Source organism: Gorilla gorilla, chromosome 12 (assembly GCF_029281585.2).
Source record: "Gorilla gorilla gorilla isolate KB3781 chromosome 12, NHGRI_mGorGor1-v2.1_pri, whole genome shotgun sequence".
Classification (NCBI taxonomy): Eukaryota; Metazoa; Chordata; class Mammalia; order Primates; family Hominidae; genus Gorilla; species Gorilla gorilla.
The window spans coordinates 100,506,944-100,526,262 of record NC_073236.2 but is presented as its reverse complement, the minus strand read 5'-3'; the positions used below and the strand labels follow the sequence as shown (position 1 = coordinate 100,526,262).

Here is a 19,319-nt window from a genome sequence, read left to right as displayed (position 1 = left end):
TGGCTTCACTATATTGATATGGTAACTATACAGTGAAATTTTAATGTTATGTGTCACCTCAAACACTGATAACAGCACAAAGAAACATATTTACCTTAAAATTAAAAAAAAATTATAACAAAACTTTTTTTCCCCAGAAAGATACTCAGAAAATAAACAAAATCACAAATGCTTTCATGGCCCCAGTTTTAAAAAATTAGGAAGATAACAGATAAAAACACACAATACTACCTCTTGTATCTGGGTTTATCCATGATGATGCACAGTGAATTTTCAAGGGACACCCATTAAAAACTTTTGAAAAACATGCACCCATCTAGGGAAACAAAGAATAACCAATATGAAACAGTGACAAGTAACAGTCTTTAATATATAAAATGTAACTATTTATTTTAATGTGAGAGTCTATAGATAGTATACTGAAATTATGATCATCTTCAAATTTACAGAAGTAAGTCATTTGCCTAACAGTGGTACCACAAGTTTCCAGGTGCCACAATAATTTTACTTGGAAAAAAGAGAAAAAAAAAAGGTCATATTTTTTCTATCTTTTCAACTAAACAAAGCAATAATAGGAACCAATTCTGCATAATAATGTATCTTACATGCTCCATGTCAAGAGCAATACAATACTCTCTGGTAAAAAGGAAATCATAATCTCTACAAAGGAAGACATTTTTCTTGTTTGGTTTTATGAGCCTAAAAATGGTATTAAAAATTGAATTTCACATTACAAACTGAAACAGGTATGGCTGATTTGAAATTCACATATGTGCTTCAACCTCCAAACACAGACTTTTATTTTTATTTTTTTCAATTAAGCAATCTGATTATTTCCCTGGAAAGATTCATTAAAAAGCTTAACTCTTTGATGTTAATATTACTTATCAAGTCCATTTACAAACTTTTCAGATAATAAATATATCATAATGAAATATATCATTCATTTGAACTTTATATTATCAAAGAGCAAAATATTAACTCTGAAATTATCCTTCTGGTTAAATACTCAAGGTACAAGAATGTTGACTCAGGTAATCACTTTTACTACTGACAACTTGAGGGAAAAACAGTACAAAAATATTTTTGGTCAGAGAAAATTTCAGTATTTGCCATGTTGGCCTAAATTAAAAGAACAGCATTTGTGCATCATTTTATAGAAGGAATGTCTTCCTCACAAACACGGAGGTAACACACTGAACGAAAACATCACTAGTTGACAATAATGGATTAAAAATATTAACATAATTAAAACATGGACCTTAAAATTTCCCTTTTAATGACAGAAATCTACCAAACAATATATTTTTAAAGACTCTGGTACCAAAAAAGAACAATTTAGCTTGGCAATACCATCAAGTAGTAGCAGACCAATAGAAACATGTCTTTAGGATGTAGGGAAGAAACTATCATTTAACTAACCCTAATAACGACCTTTTAAGACAGCTGCGGAAATTTCTGTGTTACGGTACTGCTAACCCCTAGAAATTTAAATGACAAAATGAAGAAGAAAACAATCAAGCCAGTTCCCAATCTTAAGCTAATTTGTATAGCTGGAGTCTACCTGGCATTCCACAGATAGCTTTTCCCTGTCAAACTGCAAGCCTGAGGTAAGTGTTTTATCTTACAGTCAAGTGGGAAAATCTGCCCTATTGTATATATTTCTCTGCTGTAATATATATGCTATATAATATAAAGTATACTGTATAAATCAATATTAAAAATTATTTTAAAATATTTATAAGTATTATATAAATTACAAATATAAAGTATATATATTTTGTAACACATAGTTTATAAAGTATACTCTGTACTAATTAAAAAGTAGAATTTAAAGGTAAAAAACGGCAAGGCGTGGTGGCTCACACTTGTAATCCCAGCACTTTGGGAGGCCGAGGTGGGCACATCACCTGAGGTCAGGAGTTCAAGACCAGCCTGGCCAATATGGTAAAACCCGTCTCTACAAAAACACACAAAAAATTAGCCAGGCATGGTGGCAGGCACCTATAGTCCCAGCTACTCGAGAGGCTGAGGCAGGAGAATGGCGTGAACCTGGGAGGTGGAGCTTGCAGTGAGCTGAGATTATGCCACTGCACTCTAGCCTGGGCAACAGAGTGAGACTCCGTCTCAAAAAAAAAAAAAAAAAGGCCAGGCATGGTAGTTCATGCCTATAATCACAGCACTTTGGGAAGCCAAGGTGGGCAGATCACTTGAGGCCAGGAATTCGAGACCAGCCTGGCCAACATGGTGAAACTCTGTCTCTACTAAAAATACAAAAATTAGCGGGGCATGGTGACACATGCCTGTAATTAAATTAGCAATCTTATAGATTTTTTTTCAATAATAATGAAAGTTCTTTCAAACAGACAAAAAAAACCTAAGCAAAGATAACACACACAAGTGACTTAGCTTGAAACTTAGCCTACTCCATATTTAGTACTTACATGCACTTTAGGTGTTGGAGGAAGACCATTACTAATAGGCTTCTAGAAAAAGAACACATGTATGATTACACTTTTTTTTGCTGCTCTTTGATATAACAATACTGTATTTCAAACACATTTATTCAAATAAAATACATGAATACATTCTTTGTAAAACAAAACATTACAGTTAAGGCTGAAGTTCCCCATAATTCTTTCACAATAAACTATTTCTAGTACTTGTCCCAGAAAAACTAGTTTGGTGTAAAACCTTCCAAATCTTTCTCTAGTGAATTAGATATACTTATGTAATCATATGGCTTTCCAGATATTTTTGGTATATATGTAAATACATGTTCCCATAGAAAATAGTGTTTTTGTGTGTTAGGAATTTAAAACACAAATAGTTATACACTATCTGCATGTTCTTTGCCTTAAAATTGGACAGTAATCCATATCGGTCATGTAGACTTAGTTCATTTGTTTTAACTGCAGCATGGCATAAATATACTTTATTTAGCTATCCTTAAACATTATTCGGTATTTAGATTATTGTCAATATTTTACTAGAACACAGATGCTGAAATAAACATTCCTGTATATACCTACTTACACAGTGTATGAGTGGATGTCTTCATTGGTATACTGTGAGAAGTATACCGCAGTATGGGTATACTGAGAAACTACTGATACACAGGGTCTCTATCTTTTACATTTTAGTGCATATTGACTGTCAAACTGCTTTTCAGAGTGTACATATCACATCACACCCACCAGCAATGTATGAGAGTTCCTGGTTCTTTCTAGTCTCACAGCAATATCACCAAGCTGATTAGTAAAAAACCTTTTCTCCTGTGCTCCTCATTAATTTGCATGCCTCTGATTGCTAGGAAGATTAAGAATCTTTTTAAAAACAGTGTTTATTTGCTATCTGTATTTCCTCTTTTGTGAATTCTTTTCCCATTTTTTTTAACTGAGTTATCTTTTTTCATATCTATTTGTTGGAGCTTTTAAAAATATATTCTAGGTTTGAGTATTTTATCTGTTATATATATACAACAAATAGTTTCTCCTTGTGTAGATAATCTTCACCATGTTTACAATGAGTTTTGCTAAGTGAAGTTCCAAATTTTGATGAATTCAAATATATTAATCATTGGTTAGAGTATACAGGCAATTAAAAGGAGAAGAAATGTAACACATTTGCTCACCCACACTATGCTGAAGAATGCCAGATATTTCTCCAAGTGGCCACACTCTTGAGTATACGAACTGTCCCCTGAGAGGGAACCCCCTGGGTATACTTTAAACATGAACGTTGTGACAGTCTACATTTCTTTCAAGGTTAATCTCAGTAACATCATTTTAAGGAATGACATTCTAATTTTTCCCTAGAGCTGCCATACATCAGAATCACTTAAACAATGAGATGAAAACTAATAAAAAAGCTACTGTTAATTGATTTCATATATATAACATAAAAATATAACATTTCTGAAATTAAAATGACATACTTTGTAGATATATTTTTGAGGATGTGCACATCTTATTATTGCCAATAATTTCTGATACCTTTTTATTCCATTTTGCAAATAATTTATATTTTTTCTTATATTGATGTTATTAAATTATCTGATGTCATCTATTTTAGCAAAACATCTTTTTTGTTGTTGTTTTTTTTATTTTTTTTGAGACAGTCTTGCTCTGTTACCCAGGCTGGACTGCAGGGGCGTGATCTCGGGTCACTGCAACCTCTGCCTCCCAGGTTCAAGTGATTCTCGTGCCTCAGCCTCCTGAGTAGCTGAGATTACAGGCGCCTGCCACCACACCCAGCTATTTTTGTATTTGTAGTAGAGATGGGGTTTTACCATGTTGGCCAGGTTGGTTTTGAACTCGTGGCCTTAAATGATCCACCTGTCTTGGCCTCCCAAAGTGTACAGATGATAGGTGTGAGCCACTGTGCCCAGCCTAGCAAAACATCATTTTAAATTAGGGAGCTCTGAGTGTTATAACTCTCAGATTTAACATAAGCACTAATAGAATTGGTTGTAAATATTATTTAAAATAAATAAGGCTGGGCGCAGTGGCTCACACCTGTAATCCCAGCACTTTGGGAGGCTGAGGTGGGCAGATTGTGAGGTCAAGGGTTCGAGACCAGCCTGACCAACATGATGAAACTCCGTCTGTACTAAAAATACAAAGAGTAGCCGGGCGTGGTGGCGTGCACCTGTAATCCCAGCTACTCAGGAGGCTGAGGCAGGAGAATCGCTTGAACCCAGAAGGTGGAGGTTGCAGTGAGCCAAAATTGCGCCACTGCACTCTGGCCTGGGCGACAGAGCGAGACTCCATCTCAAAATGAATAAATAAATAAATAAAATAAAATAAATTTATTATTTATTATCATTTAATTAATTTTTTTTAGAGATATGGTCTTGCTCTGTCACACAGGCTGGAGTGCAGTGGCAGGCAAGCATAGCACACTGTAACCTCAACCTCCTGGGCTCATGTGATTCTCCTGTCTCAGCCTCCTGAGCAGCTAGGATTATGGGTGCATGCCACCATGTCTGGCTAAATTTTTATTTTTTGTAGAGACAGAGTTTTGCTATGTTGCCCAGGCTGGTCTTGAACTTCTGGTCTCAAGTGATCCCCTTGCCTTTTCCACTGAAAGCACTGGGATTACAGATGTGAGGGCTGTAAATAATTTCAAGAATTACAGCATAAACTGTAAGCATGCTTCAATATATCACTGATACTGTTTATCCTATGATATAGCCATGGACATATTTATTTCAGAATTACTGAAACAGTTCCTTATCTTAATGAAGTAAGGTAACAGAAAAAGTGAACTAAAAATGCATACATAAAAAATGTTTACTTAGTACCATTGGAAAGGTTAAAAAAAAAGTTTACATCTCTCAAAGGCTATTTATTTTATACTGTGTTACAGTCACTCAGCTGCATTTTTGTACTATTATGTTAGCAGGTCTGTTAAAACTTAAATTGTTGAAAGCAAAAAGGCACTGCTCAGTTGGACAGAACTTCCATAAAACCCATTCCTAAATTTCAGAAATTACAATGAATAACACCAAATACTTTACATGAATTTTAAGAATAATATGTCATATTGTATAGTGAAATATTTTTAAAAAGTTAAACAGATATAGCACAAAAGCCTCTAGTGATGTGCTTACTGCAGAAACCATAGCATACTGAATGTACTAGACAAACATACTGAATATACTAGAAATTTCTATAAAAATAACAAATATTAGTATATACAAAAACTTCCAAAAAATCCTATTCATCTTGTTGACATCTGTTGAGATACTGGGGATTTTAAGGATTTTCTACTATTTTAAATTCTATGATGATAGTTGAATGTCTTCCAGTGATTGTAAGTCAATTCTTTACAAATGTTTAAAATGTTTCATCTCTTATGACCCCTGATGAATAACATTTATGTTTTAATAGTTCTGATGTTTTAGCTAACATTTGTGATAGGAGTAGCTGCTAAGGCTAATTTCACCTTTCTTGAAGTGGTAAGAGCAGCAATGTCACTACTTATGTAATCTCTAACAGTGGTTCCCCAACCTTTTTGGCATCAGGGACTGGTTTCGTGGAAGACAATTTTTCCACAGATGGGGGTTGAAGGGGAGGGATGTTTTGGGGATGAAACTGTTCCACCTCAGATAATCAGGCATTAGTTACATTCATGTAAGCAGCGTGCAACCTAGATCCCTTGCATGCACACTTCACAACAGGGTTTGCGCTATGAGAATCTAATGCTGCAGCTGACCTGACAGAAGGTGGAGCTCAGGCGGTAATGCTCACTTGCCCACTGCTCACCTCCTGCTGTGTGGCCTGGTTCCTGACAGGCCACTGACCATTACTGGTCTGCGGCCCAGGGGTTGGGGACTCCTGATCTATAGTTAGAAATTTGTCCTGGGGTAGAAGCTACAGCTTTCTTTATCTATGTCCTTCTTTCCATAACTTCATGAGACTGTAAGAGAAACTATCAAGAATCAATTATCGTCAATGAGAATAATAATAGTTATTTTGTGAACAATCACAAGAATACTAAGCATTTATCTGTATAAAGAAGATGTTTTATAACGTACTACATAACAAATTGGTCTAAATAATGTAAACGATAAAAAGCCATCATTCAAGTTTACCATAGCTAAGTTACTTTTTTCAAGATTTAAATAATCTATTCACCATTATAATTAATACACTAAAATATCAATATAGTAATTGTAAAATATACTAGTGCTATAGTGTCACTAATTGTAAGCATAAAACTAACTTAACAGTTAAAAAGGAAACAAATACAAGTAGAACTTATGACTATCAATACCTACTGGTACATCTTTCTTTTCTTTTCTTGAAAGGTTTGTGCCTCTATGTTCATTCTGTTGTTGACATAATGAGCCATCTCGGTCACCATTTAACTGGAAGGAGCTCATTCCATTTCCTTCAATAAGATATATTCATTGAAAATGATTAATCTTCATGAAAACTTTTATTCAGAAAGTTATCAAGTAGGAAAGAAAAAATATTAACTCTGAGATAGTGTCATTATTCATTTGGGATCACCCAATCAGAATATTTACTATGAAAGTAAGACGTCATTTATATATATGTTCTTCTATTTATACCTCTATTTCTGGCATATTAGGCAAATTTAAATTCAGGTTGTATATAAGTGCATGTATTTGTTAGCATTAAAAAACCAAATACTGAATTCATAACTACTTTTAGAAAAGGGGTGATTTATTATGTCATCCAAGAAACTTTAGTTGCTCTTTTTTTTTTTTTTTTTTTTTTTTGAGAAGGAGTTTTGCTCTTATCACCCAGGCTAGAGTGCAATGGTGTGATCTTGGCTCAGTGCAAACTCCGCCTCCCAGGTTCAAGCAAGCGATTCTCCTGCCTTAGTCTCCCAAGTAGCTGGGATTACAGGTGTGCGCTACCATGCCCAGCTAATTTTTTATTTTTTTTTTAGTAGAGATGGAGTTTCACCATGTTGGTCAGGCTGGTCTCAAACTCTTGACCTCAGGTGATCCACCTGCCTCGGCCTCCCAAAGTGCTGGGATTACAGGTGTGAGCCACCATGCCCAGCCTAGTTGCTCTTTTTTAAAATTGCTTCTTCTGGATAAACACAGAGGAGTCTTTACAGTGTTAAAATAGCACCTTCTAGTATTAATTTGGAGGCAAATACCTAGCAAATAATACCAATTATTTTTTTAGAAATGATTAAATGAAATAAGGAGTTAGACAAGGTACTCTCTTCTAAAACAGAAGTAACCTAGATGCAAAACACATTTTCCATGTTTGTTCATAGTTTAATTTGCATTGTTTCCACACCGTAGCTAAATGAATGGGGAACCAGTCTCTAGAAGAGAGAAGGCTAAATATGAAATGAGAAATGAGGACAAAATATCTCAGACTGTGTCATAGGGAATCCTGTCATAAAAACACTTTAAGCTAGTAGGAAAAAAGCAGAAAACATCTCCATAGCCATTGCTTTCCTTCTGTCCTCCACCAAAAGAATTTCAAATAATCTCTTAAAAGAAAGTTTTTTTTCTCCCCATAGTATGAAAACCTGGTAACATATTTGCTGTCACCCTCCACCATTACCTAAGGCAACAGGTTTGTGTGGGGGTAATCTGGGAGGTGGTGGTCTAGGTGGAACTTGGGATGGCTTTGCTGGGCTCCCTGACATGGGACATCTCTTGATTGTTCCTTGATTTTCATCCTCAGTAGAATGCATTTCCTGTGGTATGAAGATAGACTTAGGCTGAAATAATATAGAAAAAGAGACCAACGATGAAACATCAAATTATTTTCCTGAAGTAAGTACTATTATACATTAAAAGCTTTCAAATTATTTCTACTATACATTAGAGGTTTACCAGATGAGTTTAAAGGTTACTCAACCATCCAATTCAGACTATCTTATTGTTTTAAATATATTCTAAAAATGTACACTAAAATGTGTACATCTCAGGTTTTGCTGCTGTGCAAATAAAAGGGCCACTAAGTCGACTTTTTTATTAATTCCTCACAAGTCTCCCCACTCAGACTAGCCAAATAAAAATATTTTAGTCTTTCTTATCTCCTTCAATTTAAATGAATCTCTTTTTATTTCAAATACTCAGATTAGTCAAAGTTCAGCTCCGTATCAAGGCTAATCTAAGCTGTCTTCTTAGACGACTCAATGTCTTTATGGTAATGCTTAATCTTTCAGACCAGGGGCATGAGAGGATACCAATCAAAATGTTATCATGTGGCCGGGTGCGGTGGCTCACGCCTCTAATCCCAGCACTTTGGGAGGCTGAGGTGGGCGGATCATGAGGTCAGGAGATCGAGACCATCCTGGCTATCATGGTGAAACCCCGTATCTAGTAAAAATACAAAAAATTAGCTGGGCGTGGTGGCGGGTGCCTGTAGTCCCAGCTACTCAGGAGGCTGAGGCAGGAGAATGGCATGAATCCGGGAGGCGTAGCTTGCAGTGAGCCAAGATAGCGCCACTGCAGTCCAGCCTGGGCGAAAGAGCGAGAATCCATCTCAAAACAAAACAAAACAAAACAAAACAACAAAAAACGTTATCATGTTGGAGAATACCAACATAGCAATATGGGATGCCTGAGACACTTTCTGTACAAACAATGGAAAAATCTACAGTTGGCTGACGGTTTGTAGAATTTATAACATGTCTCTTATTATTGCTCAGCACTTATTTCTTTGAAATTCAGATCTCTTTACTTCTGCTATGATAAAACTAAACAAGCAAGTACAGCATTATTTACTTGCATGAATCAGGATTTTCTCAATTGTATAAAATGAAAATAAATAAAAATAGTAATAAACCGAATGACAAGATTGATAAGACTCCAACTCTCATTTGTAACACTTTGATTTTAAACTTTAAAGCAGCTCATATTATAATTAAAATTTGCTATGCATATGAACTTATAAAATAAAATATATATTACCTCATTTTACCTTTAAAAAAAACAACCCGTCAGTTGAAATTACTATTTTAGAATGATTTTGTTTGGAAAAATAATTTTGTTGTTAAATAGCATTTAAAAATTGTACTATTTTGTATTTTTAATTAAAATTATCTTTTGAAAATTAAATATCTATGATGATAAATTACTATCCTTTATTCATTCTTAGAAGTCAGGAATAGATTGCAGATTTTGAGAAAAACAATCTTGTAAGAAATGTGAGTTTTCTAACCCAAGTCAAATAACACTAATCCATTAATACAATCATTTTCAGTGTAAATTCCTAGGACTTGTTACTTAGAATGAACATTAAATAAGGCCAGGCACAGTGACTCATGCCTGTAATCCCACAACTTTGGGAGGCCAAGGCAGGCAGATCACCTGAGGTCAGGAGTTTGAGCCGAGCCTGGCCAACATGGCAAAACCCAGTCTCTACTAAAAAATACAAAACTTTAGCTGGACCTGGTGGTGCGTGCCTGTAATCCCAGCTACTGGGGAGGCTGAGGCAGGAGAACTGCTTGAACCCGAGAGGAGGAGGCTGCAGTGAACTGAGATCATGCCACTGTACTCCAGCCTGGGTGACAGAGTGAGACTGTCTCAAAAAAAAAAAAAAAAAAAAAAAAAAAGAATGAACACTAAATATAAGTTGGGCATTATAAAAAGAGACAAATACAATAAAAAATCATTTACTTATATCAACTTCATGATTTTTCTTTGTGGATCACAAATGAAAAGCTAGAAAAACTCTCAACAAAGTATTAAATTGGCAGAACAATAACACACATATATCAAATTGAAAAATAAATCTGTCTACCTTTGGTGGCAAAGGAGGTGGAACTTTTGCTTTCAGAGTTGAACTAAAAACAGAAAAGTTTAGAATCAGAACTATTCATTTTACAAATGAATCAATCCTAAAATATAATAATTTTTTCAAAGACACAAAAAAGCTGCAAAGACAAATATCATTTTCTAAGATTGTAAGTTTTTTCTAAAGTATTTTGTGAAATGATGCTAGAGGTATTATTCAGAAGTAACTGGGAACTGGAGGACATTATGTTAAGTGAAATAAGCCAAAATAGAAAGTTAAACACCGCATGTTCTTACTCATGTGGAAGCTAAAAAAAAAAGTTGATCTCATAGAAGTAAAAAGCAGAACATAGGATACTAGGAACCGGGAAGGGCAGGGAAAAGGGGGGGAAAGGGAGAGATTTGTTTAAGAATACAAAATTACAGTTATGTAAACACTTACAGTATGTAAGTATTACTACTCTCTTACACCACTGTAGGATGACTATAGTTAACAATAATGGGCGGGGCGTGGTGGCTCACGCCTGTAATTCCAGCACTTTGGGAGGCCGAGGTGGGCAGATCACGAGGTCAGGAAATCAAGACCATCCTACCATCGTGGCTAACATGGTGAAACACCATCTCTACTAAAAATACAAAAAATTTAGCCAGGTGTGGTGGCAGGCACCTGTAGTCCCAGCAGGAGAATGGCGTGAACCCGGGAGGCAGAGCCTGCATGCAGAGAGCCGAGATCACACCACTGCACTCCAGCCTGGGTGACAGGGAAAGACTCTGTCTCAAAAAAACAAAACAAAACAAAAAAACCAATAATGTGTTATTTAGTTGCAAATAGTTAGAAGGAGGATATTGAATGTTCCAACACAAAGAAATGATAAATGTTTGAGATGATGGATATGCTAATTACCCTGATCAGATCACTACATTATATGTATCAAAATGTTACTATGTACCACAGAAATTTGTATTATAATTATTTCAGTTAAAAGAATTAAATTCAATTTAAAAAGAAGTAATTGGGTAATACACTTTCTTGGTTCCAAGTACTATACTGTAATTAAAACTGGAAAAGATAATTATAATTCCAGTTTATATCAACTGAAAGGTAAATAATTAAGAACATAAGCCACATCTGGCTTATGAAATAAATGATACAGTATAAAATATATCACATTGTAAACTTCATTTTTGCTACTGTTAGATATGAAACATCTTTGATGAAGCTCATCAAAAACTATATATATGCTTTATGAAATTACAGGCAGAATGTGACTGAAGTTAGGATTCATTATAACTCAGGATCAGTTTTAGAAACAGAAAGAGGCTGGTCACAGTGGCTCATGCCGGTAATCCCAGCACTCTAGGAGGCTGAGGTGAGCAGATTGCTTGAGCTCAGGAGTTCGAGCCCAGCCTGGACAACATGGTGGAAACCCATCTCTACCAAAAAATAGAAAATTAGGAAGTGTGGAGGTGCAGTCCCAACTACTCAGGAGGCTGAGGTGGGAGGACTGCTTGAGCCAGGAGGTCGAGGCTGCAGTGAGCCAAGATCACACCACTGCACTTCAGGTGGGCCATAGAGCAAGCAAGACCCTTTCTCAAAAGAAAGAAAGAAAAAATTGTAATATGATGAAGCACAAATGTCTCAGATGAGGATTTCAAGGCCTAGAAAGTTTATGTAACTTTACCCAAGATCACAGAGTAGTGAGGTGAAAAGGAAAACCTATGCCCTCAACTGCTAGTCAAGTGCTCTTATCATTTTACCATGAAACTGCATCTTTATTAAAAAAAAAAAAGTAAACATCAATGCATACATAACAGTAAAAATATTCCTCCTTTAAAACTATATATTTACATCCAAAGTATTTGTTCACTTGAAATATAACAGATTAAAATTTAATCAAATTTATAATAAGCTTCTTTGTAGTTGTAGTAAAATTACAGCAGCTATCAATCACTGATAAATCTACAATAAAAAATTATTGTCCTTTGGAAAAAATGGACTGAAATGTGTCGCTATAAAATTCACACGTTGAAGTCCTAACCCACAATGTGATTATATTTAGAGATGGGTTTTTAGGAAGTAATTAAGCTTAAATGAGGTTGTAACAGTGGGATCCTAATCCTATGGATTGGTGATCTTACGGGAGAGAGAGATCACTCTTACCCCTGATCCCACCACGTGCATACACTGAGGAAAGGCCACGTGAAGACATGGCCAGAAGACGGCTGTCTGCAAGCCAAGAAGGCAGCCCTCACCAAGTTGGTTGGTACCTTGATCTTGAACTTCCCACCTCCAGAACTGTGATAAATAAATTTCTGTTGTCTAAGTCTATGGTATTTTGTTATGTCAGCCCAAGCTAATGTAACTAGAATAGAAAAAAGGAAGGAAACTGAGGTACAACCCATGATATTGTGTTACTGATATTAAAATTTCCATCAATATTAAGCTGCCAGATTGATGAAATCAGGTCAAATGACACCTTTTCTTTTTACCAAAAACAGAGACAGAACTTACTGTTTAGATTCATCATCATCTCCTTCATCATCTTCTAAATGTGCCACGTGTCCTCTAAATAAAAAGGATAATGTCATTGTTATTAAATGGATTTTACCAAAACAGTAAGAAGAAATTTCAGAAAATGCAGGAAAAGCTACTGTAAGATAAAATTTTATTTCTGCATCTTTATACGATAGGATAGATTCAGAATTAAAACAAGGAATTGGGAGCGGTGGATCGTGATGTCCGTTACTAGGGAGGATGAGGTGGAAAGATCGCTTGAGCCCAGGAGTTCAAGGCTGCAGTGAGCTATGATCACACCACTGCAATCCAGCCTGGGCAACAGAGCGAGACCCTATCTCTACTAAAGAAAAAAAAGACAACTCAAACAAATAGGCTACATAACAGAGAAGAAGGCAAACTGACTTTACTTGTCTGTGACATAAAGTACTTTAAGATTAAAAATTAAAATTACCGCTGATGCAATTCTTCTTCAACAGACTTGAGAAGACTCCTTAAAAGAAAAAACAAAAACAAAAAATAATGTGAATAAATTATCAAAGGAATATCGAATGTGTTTTTTATCATTTTAACCTTAACCATACATTTTTTGAATGATTACTTTTTTACCATTTACTGAAAATTTGCTAGTGATCACCTCTGCAACCATAAAACATCAAGTTATATTTAATGAAATACCTCTATTTTCCTGTTGCCAATGTCTTTATATATGTATTTTAAATGAACAAAATAAATCCTAATATTTATTGAAAAATACCAATTCAAACAGAAGACAACTCACCATGGAATGTCACAACAGTACTGACAAAACAATAATTGCAGGGTCATAGCCAGGAGTTTCCAGGATTCAAATTTTACCTGGAATTTTATACCTGACACCTGAAATTATATATACTTTCTTTTTCTTAAAATAAGGAAGGTGACACACTTTAAAATAACATCATGCTCTCAGGCAATCCTACAAAATGAAACTCACCATGTTGGATCTCTCTGCGGAAGCATGCATGCATGTGATGTGAATACATGAATGTAATAGCACTTTGCTTTCACGGAAGACACTCACTTACCTGAAGGATTTGTTCTCCAGTGGTGCACGGGCAAACACATTTACACTTTTGGGAGACTAAGCCTGTATCAGACCAGGTCGAGGATTTTACCATTAGGAGCAGTATACAAAACTTTAATTTTCAGGAATGTAAGAGAGAACTATGGCATTCCTGAAGTTCCCTTACTTCTTTTTACTGCAAGTTCATGCAGCATACCTCCTAAATTACACTCTTCAAGCATAAAGACTCAATAGACTTCTCAAAGCTAATAGGGGAGATAAATATAGTTACTAATATACTACTGGGATAAAAGAGAGTCAGCAAAAATTTTACTCTCCCTAAAAGTTATAAGGTAGCACCTTTTAATTATTTTCCCTCCTAATACATATCAGGAAAAACTGCCCTTAAAATTACAAAACATAAAACTAGAGAAACTGAAAGGTATGGTTATCTACTGTAAGCAATTAACAGAATAGGTTTTAGGCATCAATATTTTAATTAGCCTAGATTAACAACAATTTAAATTTTAAAAAATGAAAAACTTATGACTCCAGAGTGGTAAATTCTATAGGAAAACCACAAACTAATTGCAAGTTCTATTTTGGAGATACAAAAAGTGAGGTACCACAGTCAAATATTATCTTATTCACAAAGCTCTCCAAGGGCCAACTCTAAGAAAGCAGGAGCTTCTGTCTAGAGGCACTAGAGCAAAATGCAGACAGGCTTTAAAGCCAAGACGGCCTGAATCTGAATCCTGCCTTCACCATCACAGGATATGGCACTGGATAAGTTACTCTGATTTCTCTATGCTTTGGTTTCCAGCTACGTAAAGTAGAAATTACCTCAGTACTTATTTCAAAGTGGCTGTCAGAAGGTCTACTGAATTAATGTAGGTAAAGTGCTCAGAAGGGTAATTTAGGACAGAGTTGGGACTTGATTAGTATTTTCTTTATTACTATTGGCTAAATAACATTTCCTTCAACTAGCAGTTCTCAAATTGTGGTATAAAAATCCTGGGGTCTCTTAGTCTCCTGTAGGGGTCTGCAAGGTCCAAACTATTTTCACAATATGTAATACCTTTGTTGCTCTTATTTTCTCATGAGTATACACTAGAGTTTTCCAGAGACTACAAGATGTGTGATACCACAACAGATTGAATGCAGTAGCAGACATGAGAATTTAGCTGTCTTCTATTAAGACAATGTTAACAAGACTTGAAAAAAAAAAAGTAAAACAATGCTACTTTTTTTTACTAATATTATTTTGTCTCATAAAAAACAGCTATTTTTTTCATAAAAAAATGTTATTAGTGGACCTCAACAAAAAGTGTTCTGCAGTGCACTGACATATATAATAAAACCTTTTATGGCAATTATTCACTGCCTCTGAGTCTCAGGAGAGAAATCAGAGGTGTTATAAGAAACCACTGTGAAGAGCTGGCATTTGAGTTGGTCCTTAAGAATGGAGATTTTTTTTTAAACACACACACAAAAGTATGTTATTTATAACGAACAATATTATTTTAAAAATATATTAACATTTTGAAAAGTTCTAAAGTTTAATTTTGAATACTATAAATATAGATAGTTATAACCCCTATAAACAAAAGCTCTTTGGAATCCTCAACAATTTTAAACACTGTAAAAAAATCATGAGACCAAATATTTGAGAAGTGCTGCTTTAAACTATTTTACCAAATTAAACATAATGTATCTGAACTGTACAGTGGGCTTTTATGTAATTTTAGATGTGAAAAAATACTTTTTTGTTAAGCACATGACAATCTTTTCTGAGATATTTCTTTTTACAATAGAAAATATTAGGATTTGAATACAGGAAGATAATTTAACATGTACCATATTTAATTGGATTTATATTGCATTCGCATTCCATGTTTTTTTTTTTTTTTTTTTGAGATGGAGTCTTGCTTTTTTGGTCCAGGCTGGAGTGCAGTGGTGTGATCTTGGCTCACTGCAACCTCCACCTCCCAGTTTCAAGCAATTCTCGTGCCTCAGCCTCCCGAGTAGCTACGATTACAGGCGTGCACCACCATGCCCGGCTAATTTTTGTATTTTCAGTAGAGACTGAGTCTCACTATATTGCCCAGGCTGGTCTTGAACTCCTGGCCTCAAGTGATCCACCTGCCTTGGCTTCCCAGTGTTGGGATTACAGGTATAAGCCGTGAGCCATCACACCCAGCCAGCATTCCGCTTTTTTAAAAAGAATCTTTCTGGGAGTTCTCTAACAATAAGAGAATGGTTGAATAAGTGAATATGAAAAAGCAGATAGCCCATGGCTCAGGGATTCATATGTATATTTTAATTCATTTACCTATAAATCTCCATTGTGTGTTAACATACTTTATTAATGAAATTACAGAATTAATACGGTCTTAATGAAAAGTAGGATGCATGATTTACTTTTTAGGCTTTATAAAAGAGAAAATGAAATATGGCTAAATTTGCTTAAAAGTCTGTTTACAGTAAATATTGCATCTTGAGAGCACTGGAGAAAATGTGATACTGATTTATTCACCAAGATTGAATGTTACACAATAAACAATGTCACTATTCACTAGTCCACTTGAATTCTTCTCTTATGGAAGTTTTATAAAGTAAATAACAAAACAAAACAAAAACAATGCTTTCAGATGCTGAATTCTAAGTCAATTTAAAATGAGTAAGAAATGTTGACGAAAAGGTTAAAAATGAAACAATGTACAAACAGATATGGCAGAGGTCTAAAACGACCACCAAAATACTCAGCATATTTGCATTAGCTAAGGAATCAGTGCTGCGGTTATTAACATCTTTAAAAATTGTCTAACTGCCCCCAATCTGTAAGTACTGCTCTGATTACATTTCAAACAAACAAGCAAACAAACAAAAACCCTATTTCTCTAAAATTAAACAGCAGTTTTATTCACTCACATTACTACTTGTTCATACAATCAACAATTATTTACTGAATAACTACCATAAATAAAGGCAACTAATAAGTATTTACTAAGTCCTAAATGTGTTAAATGCTTTATAGCGATTATTCCATTTCATCCTTAGCACCCTATGAGGCAGGTACTATTATATTATCCATTTTACTAGCAATAATAGAGGTAAATTTCTCAAAGTCATGTAGTTTATAGGAAAAGCCATCTGGCATTTACTACTACTATACTCAACTGTGCCAGGAATTGTGTAATTCAATGTACTCTTTTAACTATTACTTATTAGAAGAGAATTTACCTTCAACATTTTTGCCCTAAATTAAAACAAAACATAAATAATTTAATGTTTTCTTTTCTTTTTTTTTTTTGAGACGGAGTTTCACTCTTGTCGCCCGGGCTGGAGTGCAATGGCACGATCTCAGCTCACTGCAACCACCGCCTCCTGGGTTCAAGCGATTCCCCTGCCTCAGCCTCCCGAGTAGCTGGGACCTCAGGCGTGTGCCACCATGTCCAGCTAATTTTTGTATTTTTAGTAGAGACGGGGTTTCACCATGTTGGCCAGGCTGGTCTCGATCTCCTGACCTCAGGTGATCTACTCGCCTCCGCCTCCAAAAGTGCTGGGATTACAGGCGTGAGTCACCAGCCTGGCCTAGTGTTTTCTTTTAAAAATAATATTTTGTTGGTTTTAAATAAATTATCAGAAAAGCTGACCTTAGTGAGATTAGAATTCCAAATAAAAGGAGACAAGCAAGTATAAGTCAAAGTACATATGTTTCCTGTTAGAAAAAGAAAAGACCTATGTTAACAATTCTAATTAGATGGTTCCTGCATGGTCTGGAATAGGTAGAAACCCATCAATGGAAATCTGTCTGCCTGATCACCTATGGAGAAAGCAGGAAATCCCGTTTTTAAAACACTGCCTAATCACAAGAATAAAGCAGACATATCAATACAGCAAGAGAAGTGCTACATCCATGCTCATGTCACATGTATGTCTATACCTACACACGAAACACAGCCAAAGAGCAAACTTTTGGCCAACCTACCTTGCCAAGGGTTCGTTATATAGAATACAGTTCCTTAAGCGGGGATCCAATTCATCAAAAAATGAAGGTTGGGCAAATTATTAACATTTTACCTAGCCAAAATAACTATACACTATGAAAATGTCTAACAATCAGAAATCAGACAATGGAAACTAAGGAATCTGGAAAAGCATTTAGTGAGGGGCTACATTTTTTTTTTGTACTTTGCATGTACAGATTTTTAAAATGTATTTTAAATGAATCAAAAAAGGTAAAAAATATTTTCCCAAAAATTTCAGTCTCTTAAAATACACTAAAATTTGCTAACAAGGACCTTAAAATTAGGGACTTCATATTTAGAGAAAAATAACATAAAAAACACTTCAAAAATTTTTTTATTTGCTAATCCACTATGAGACAAACTTTCCTTTGTTTTTCACCAACAAACTAAGACAATTTATAAATCACAAATAGTCAACTATTTAGGTAAAATTTCATTTTCTCTGCCAAGAAAATTTTACACTTATTTTCCATTTTAAAAAACATAAATGCTAATAATAATAATGACTTAATAATAGTATCAAAGCTAATAATATTTTTAAAACTCTGATAGTATTTAACTGAAGTTCAGCTTAAATAAAAACTAATATATTTCTCCAGATTGTTATTAAAGCCTTTTCTCTGTGTTAGGAAAGGATAGCATATTTAAGTAAAAAAATTAAACATTTGGTATTTAGTTTATTTAAAAAAGAGAGAAACATGATTTTGCATTATTACCCTTAAAACTAAGCTATTTGTCTTTAGTTACTATTTCTCAACTGCTTAACTTAAAATATGGGAATATATATGTCTCAACTCTCTAATGCAACTGAAATAATAGTTTGAAATTTTGCGAGGCACGGTGGCTCACACCTGTCATCTTAGCACCTTCTGGGAGGCTGAGGCAGGTGGATCACTTGAGGCCAGGAGTTCGAGACCAGCCTGACCAACCAACATGGTGAAACCCAGTCTCTACAAAAATACAAAAAATTAGCTTGGCATGGTGGCAGGCCCTTGTAGTCCCAGCTACTGGGAGGCTGGGGCATGAGAATCACTTGAACCTGGGAGGCGGAGGTTGAAGTGAGCCAAGTTCATGCCACCGCACTGCAGCCTGGGCAACAGAGTGACACTCTGCCTCAAAAAAAAAAAAAAAAGAAATTTTAAGTTGTTCTGACTATTAAAATAATATATGCACTGCTGGAAGATTTTGGTAATTTAAATTATATTCCCTTATAAATTAGTTTTTATCATGATAATTTATCCACAAACTTAGAAAATGAGACTCTAAGGGGAATAGCAAAATTCTGTCTCCCATCATACCTGGCAAATGAACAATTTAAATTGTTAATGTTTGTAAGCTGCCTTTTAAACCTCTGTGCCTCTATCAATTAGACAGTGCCTGGTGTAGAAGAGGCATTAAATAACTGTTGAATTTATTTACTGCATAGATTGGTAACTTTCAAGAATTCAGACACACATTTTAACACTATCTTACTTTAAAAAAACC

At 35.0% G+C, this 19,319-nt stretch overlaps 1 protein-coding gene across 4 annotated transcripts in view; it reads right to left on the bottom strand.

Moving 5' to 3' along the window:
* Positions 1-19,319, bottom strand: part of MAP4K3 (mitogen-activated protein kinase kinase kinase kinase 3) — a 186,659-nt gene that overhangs the window by 30,560 nt on the left and 136,780 nt on the right. For all 4 annotated transcript variants that reach the window (XM_019021178.4, XM_019021179.4, XM_019021181.4 and 1 more), the window contains 7 exons: positions 13,213-13,251; positions 12,756-12,809; positions 10,251-10,293; positions 8,061-8,220; positions 6,785-6,897; positions 2,445-2,486; positions 232-316 (listed from right to left, as the gene is read on the bottom strand). In XM_019021178.4, the coding sequence (XP_018876723.1) occupies positions 232-316; positions 2,445-2,486; positions 6,785-6,897; positions 8,061-8,220; positions 10,251-10,293; positions 12,756-12,809; positions 13,213-13,251 (536 nt within the window). The remainder of the gene's footprint in view (positions 1-231; positions 317-2,444; positions 2,487-6,784; positions 6,898-8,060; positions 8,221-10,250; positions 10,294-12,755; positions 12,810-13,212; positions 13,252-19,319) is intronic.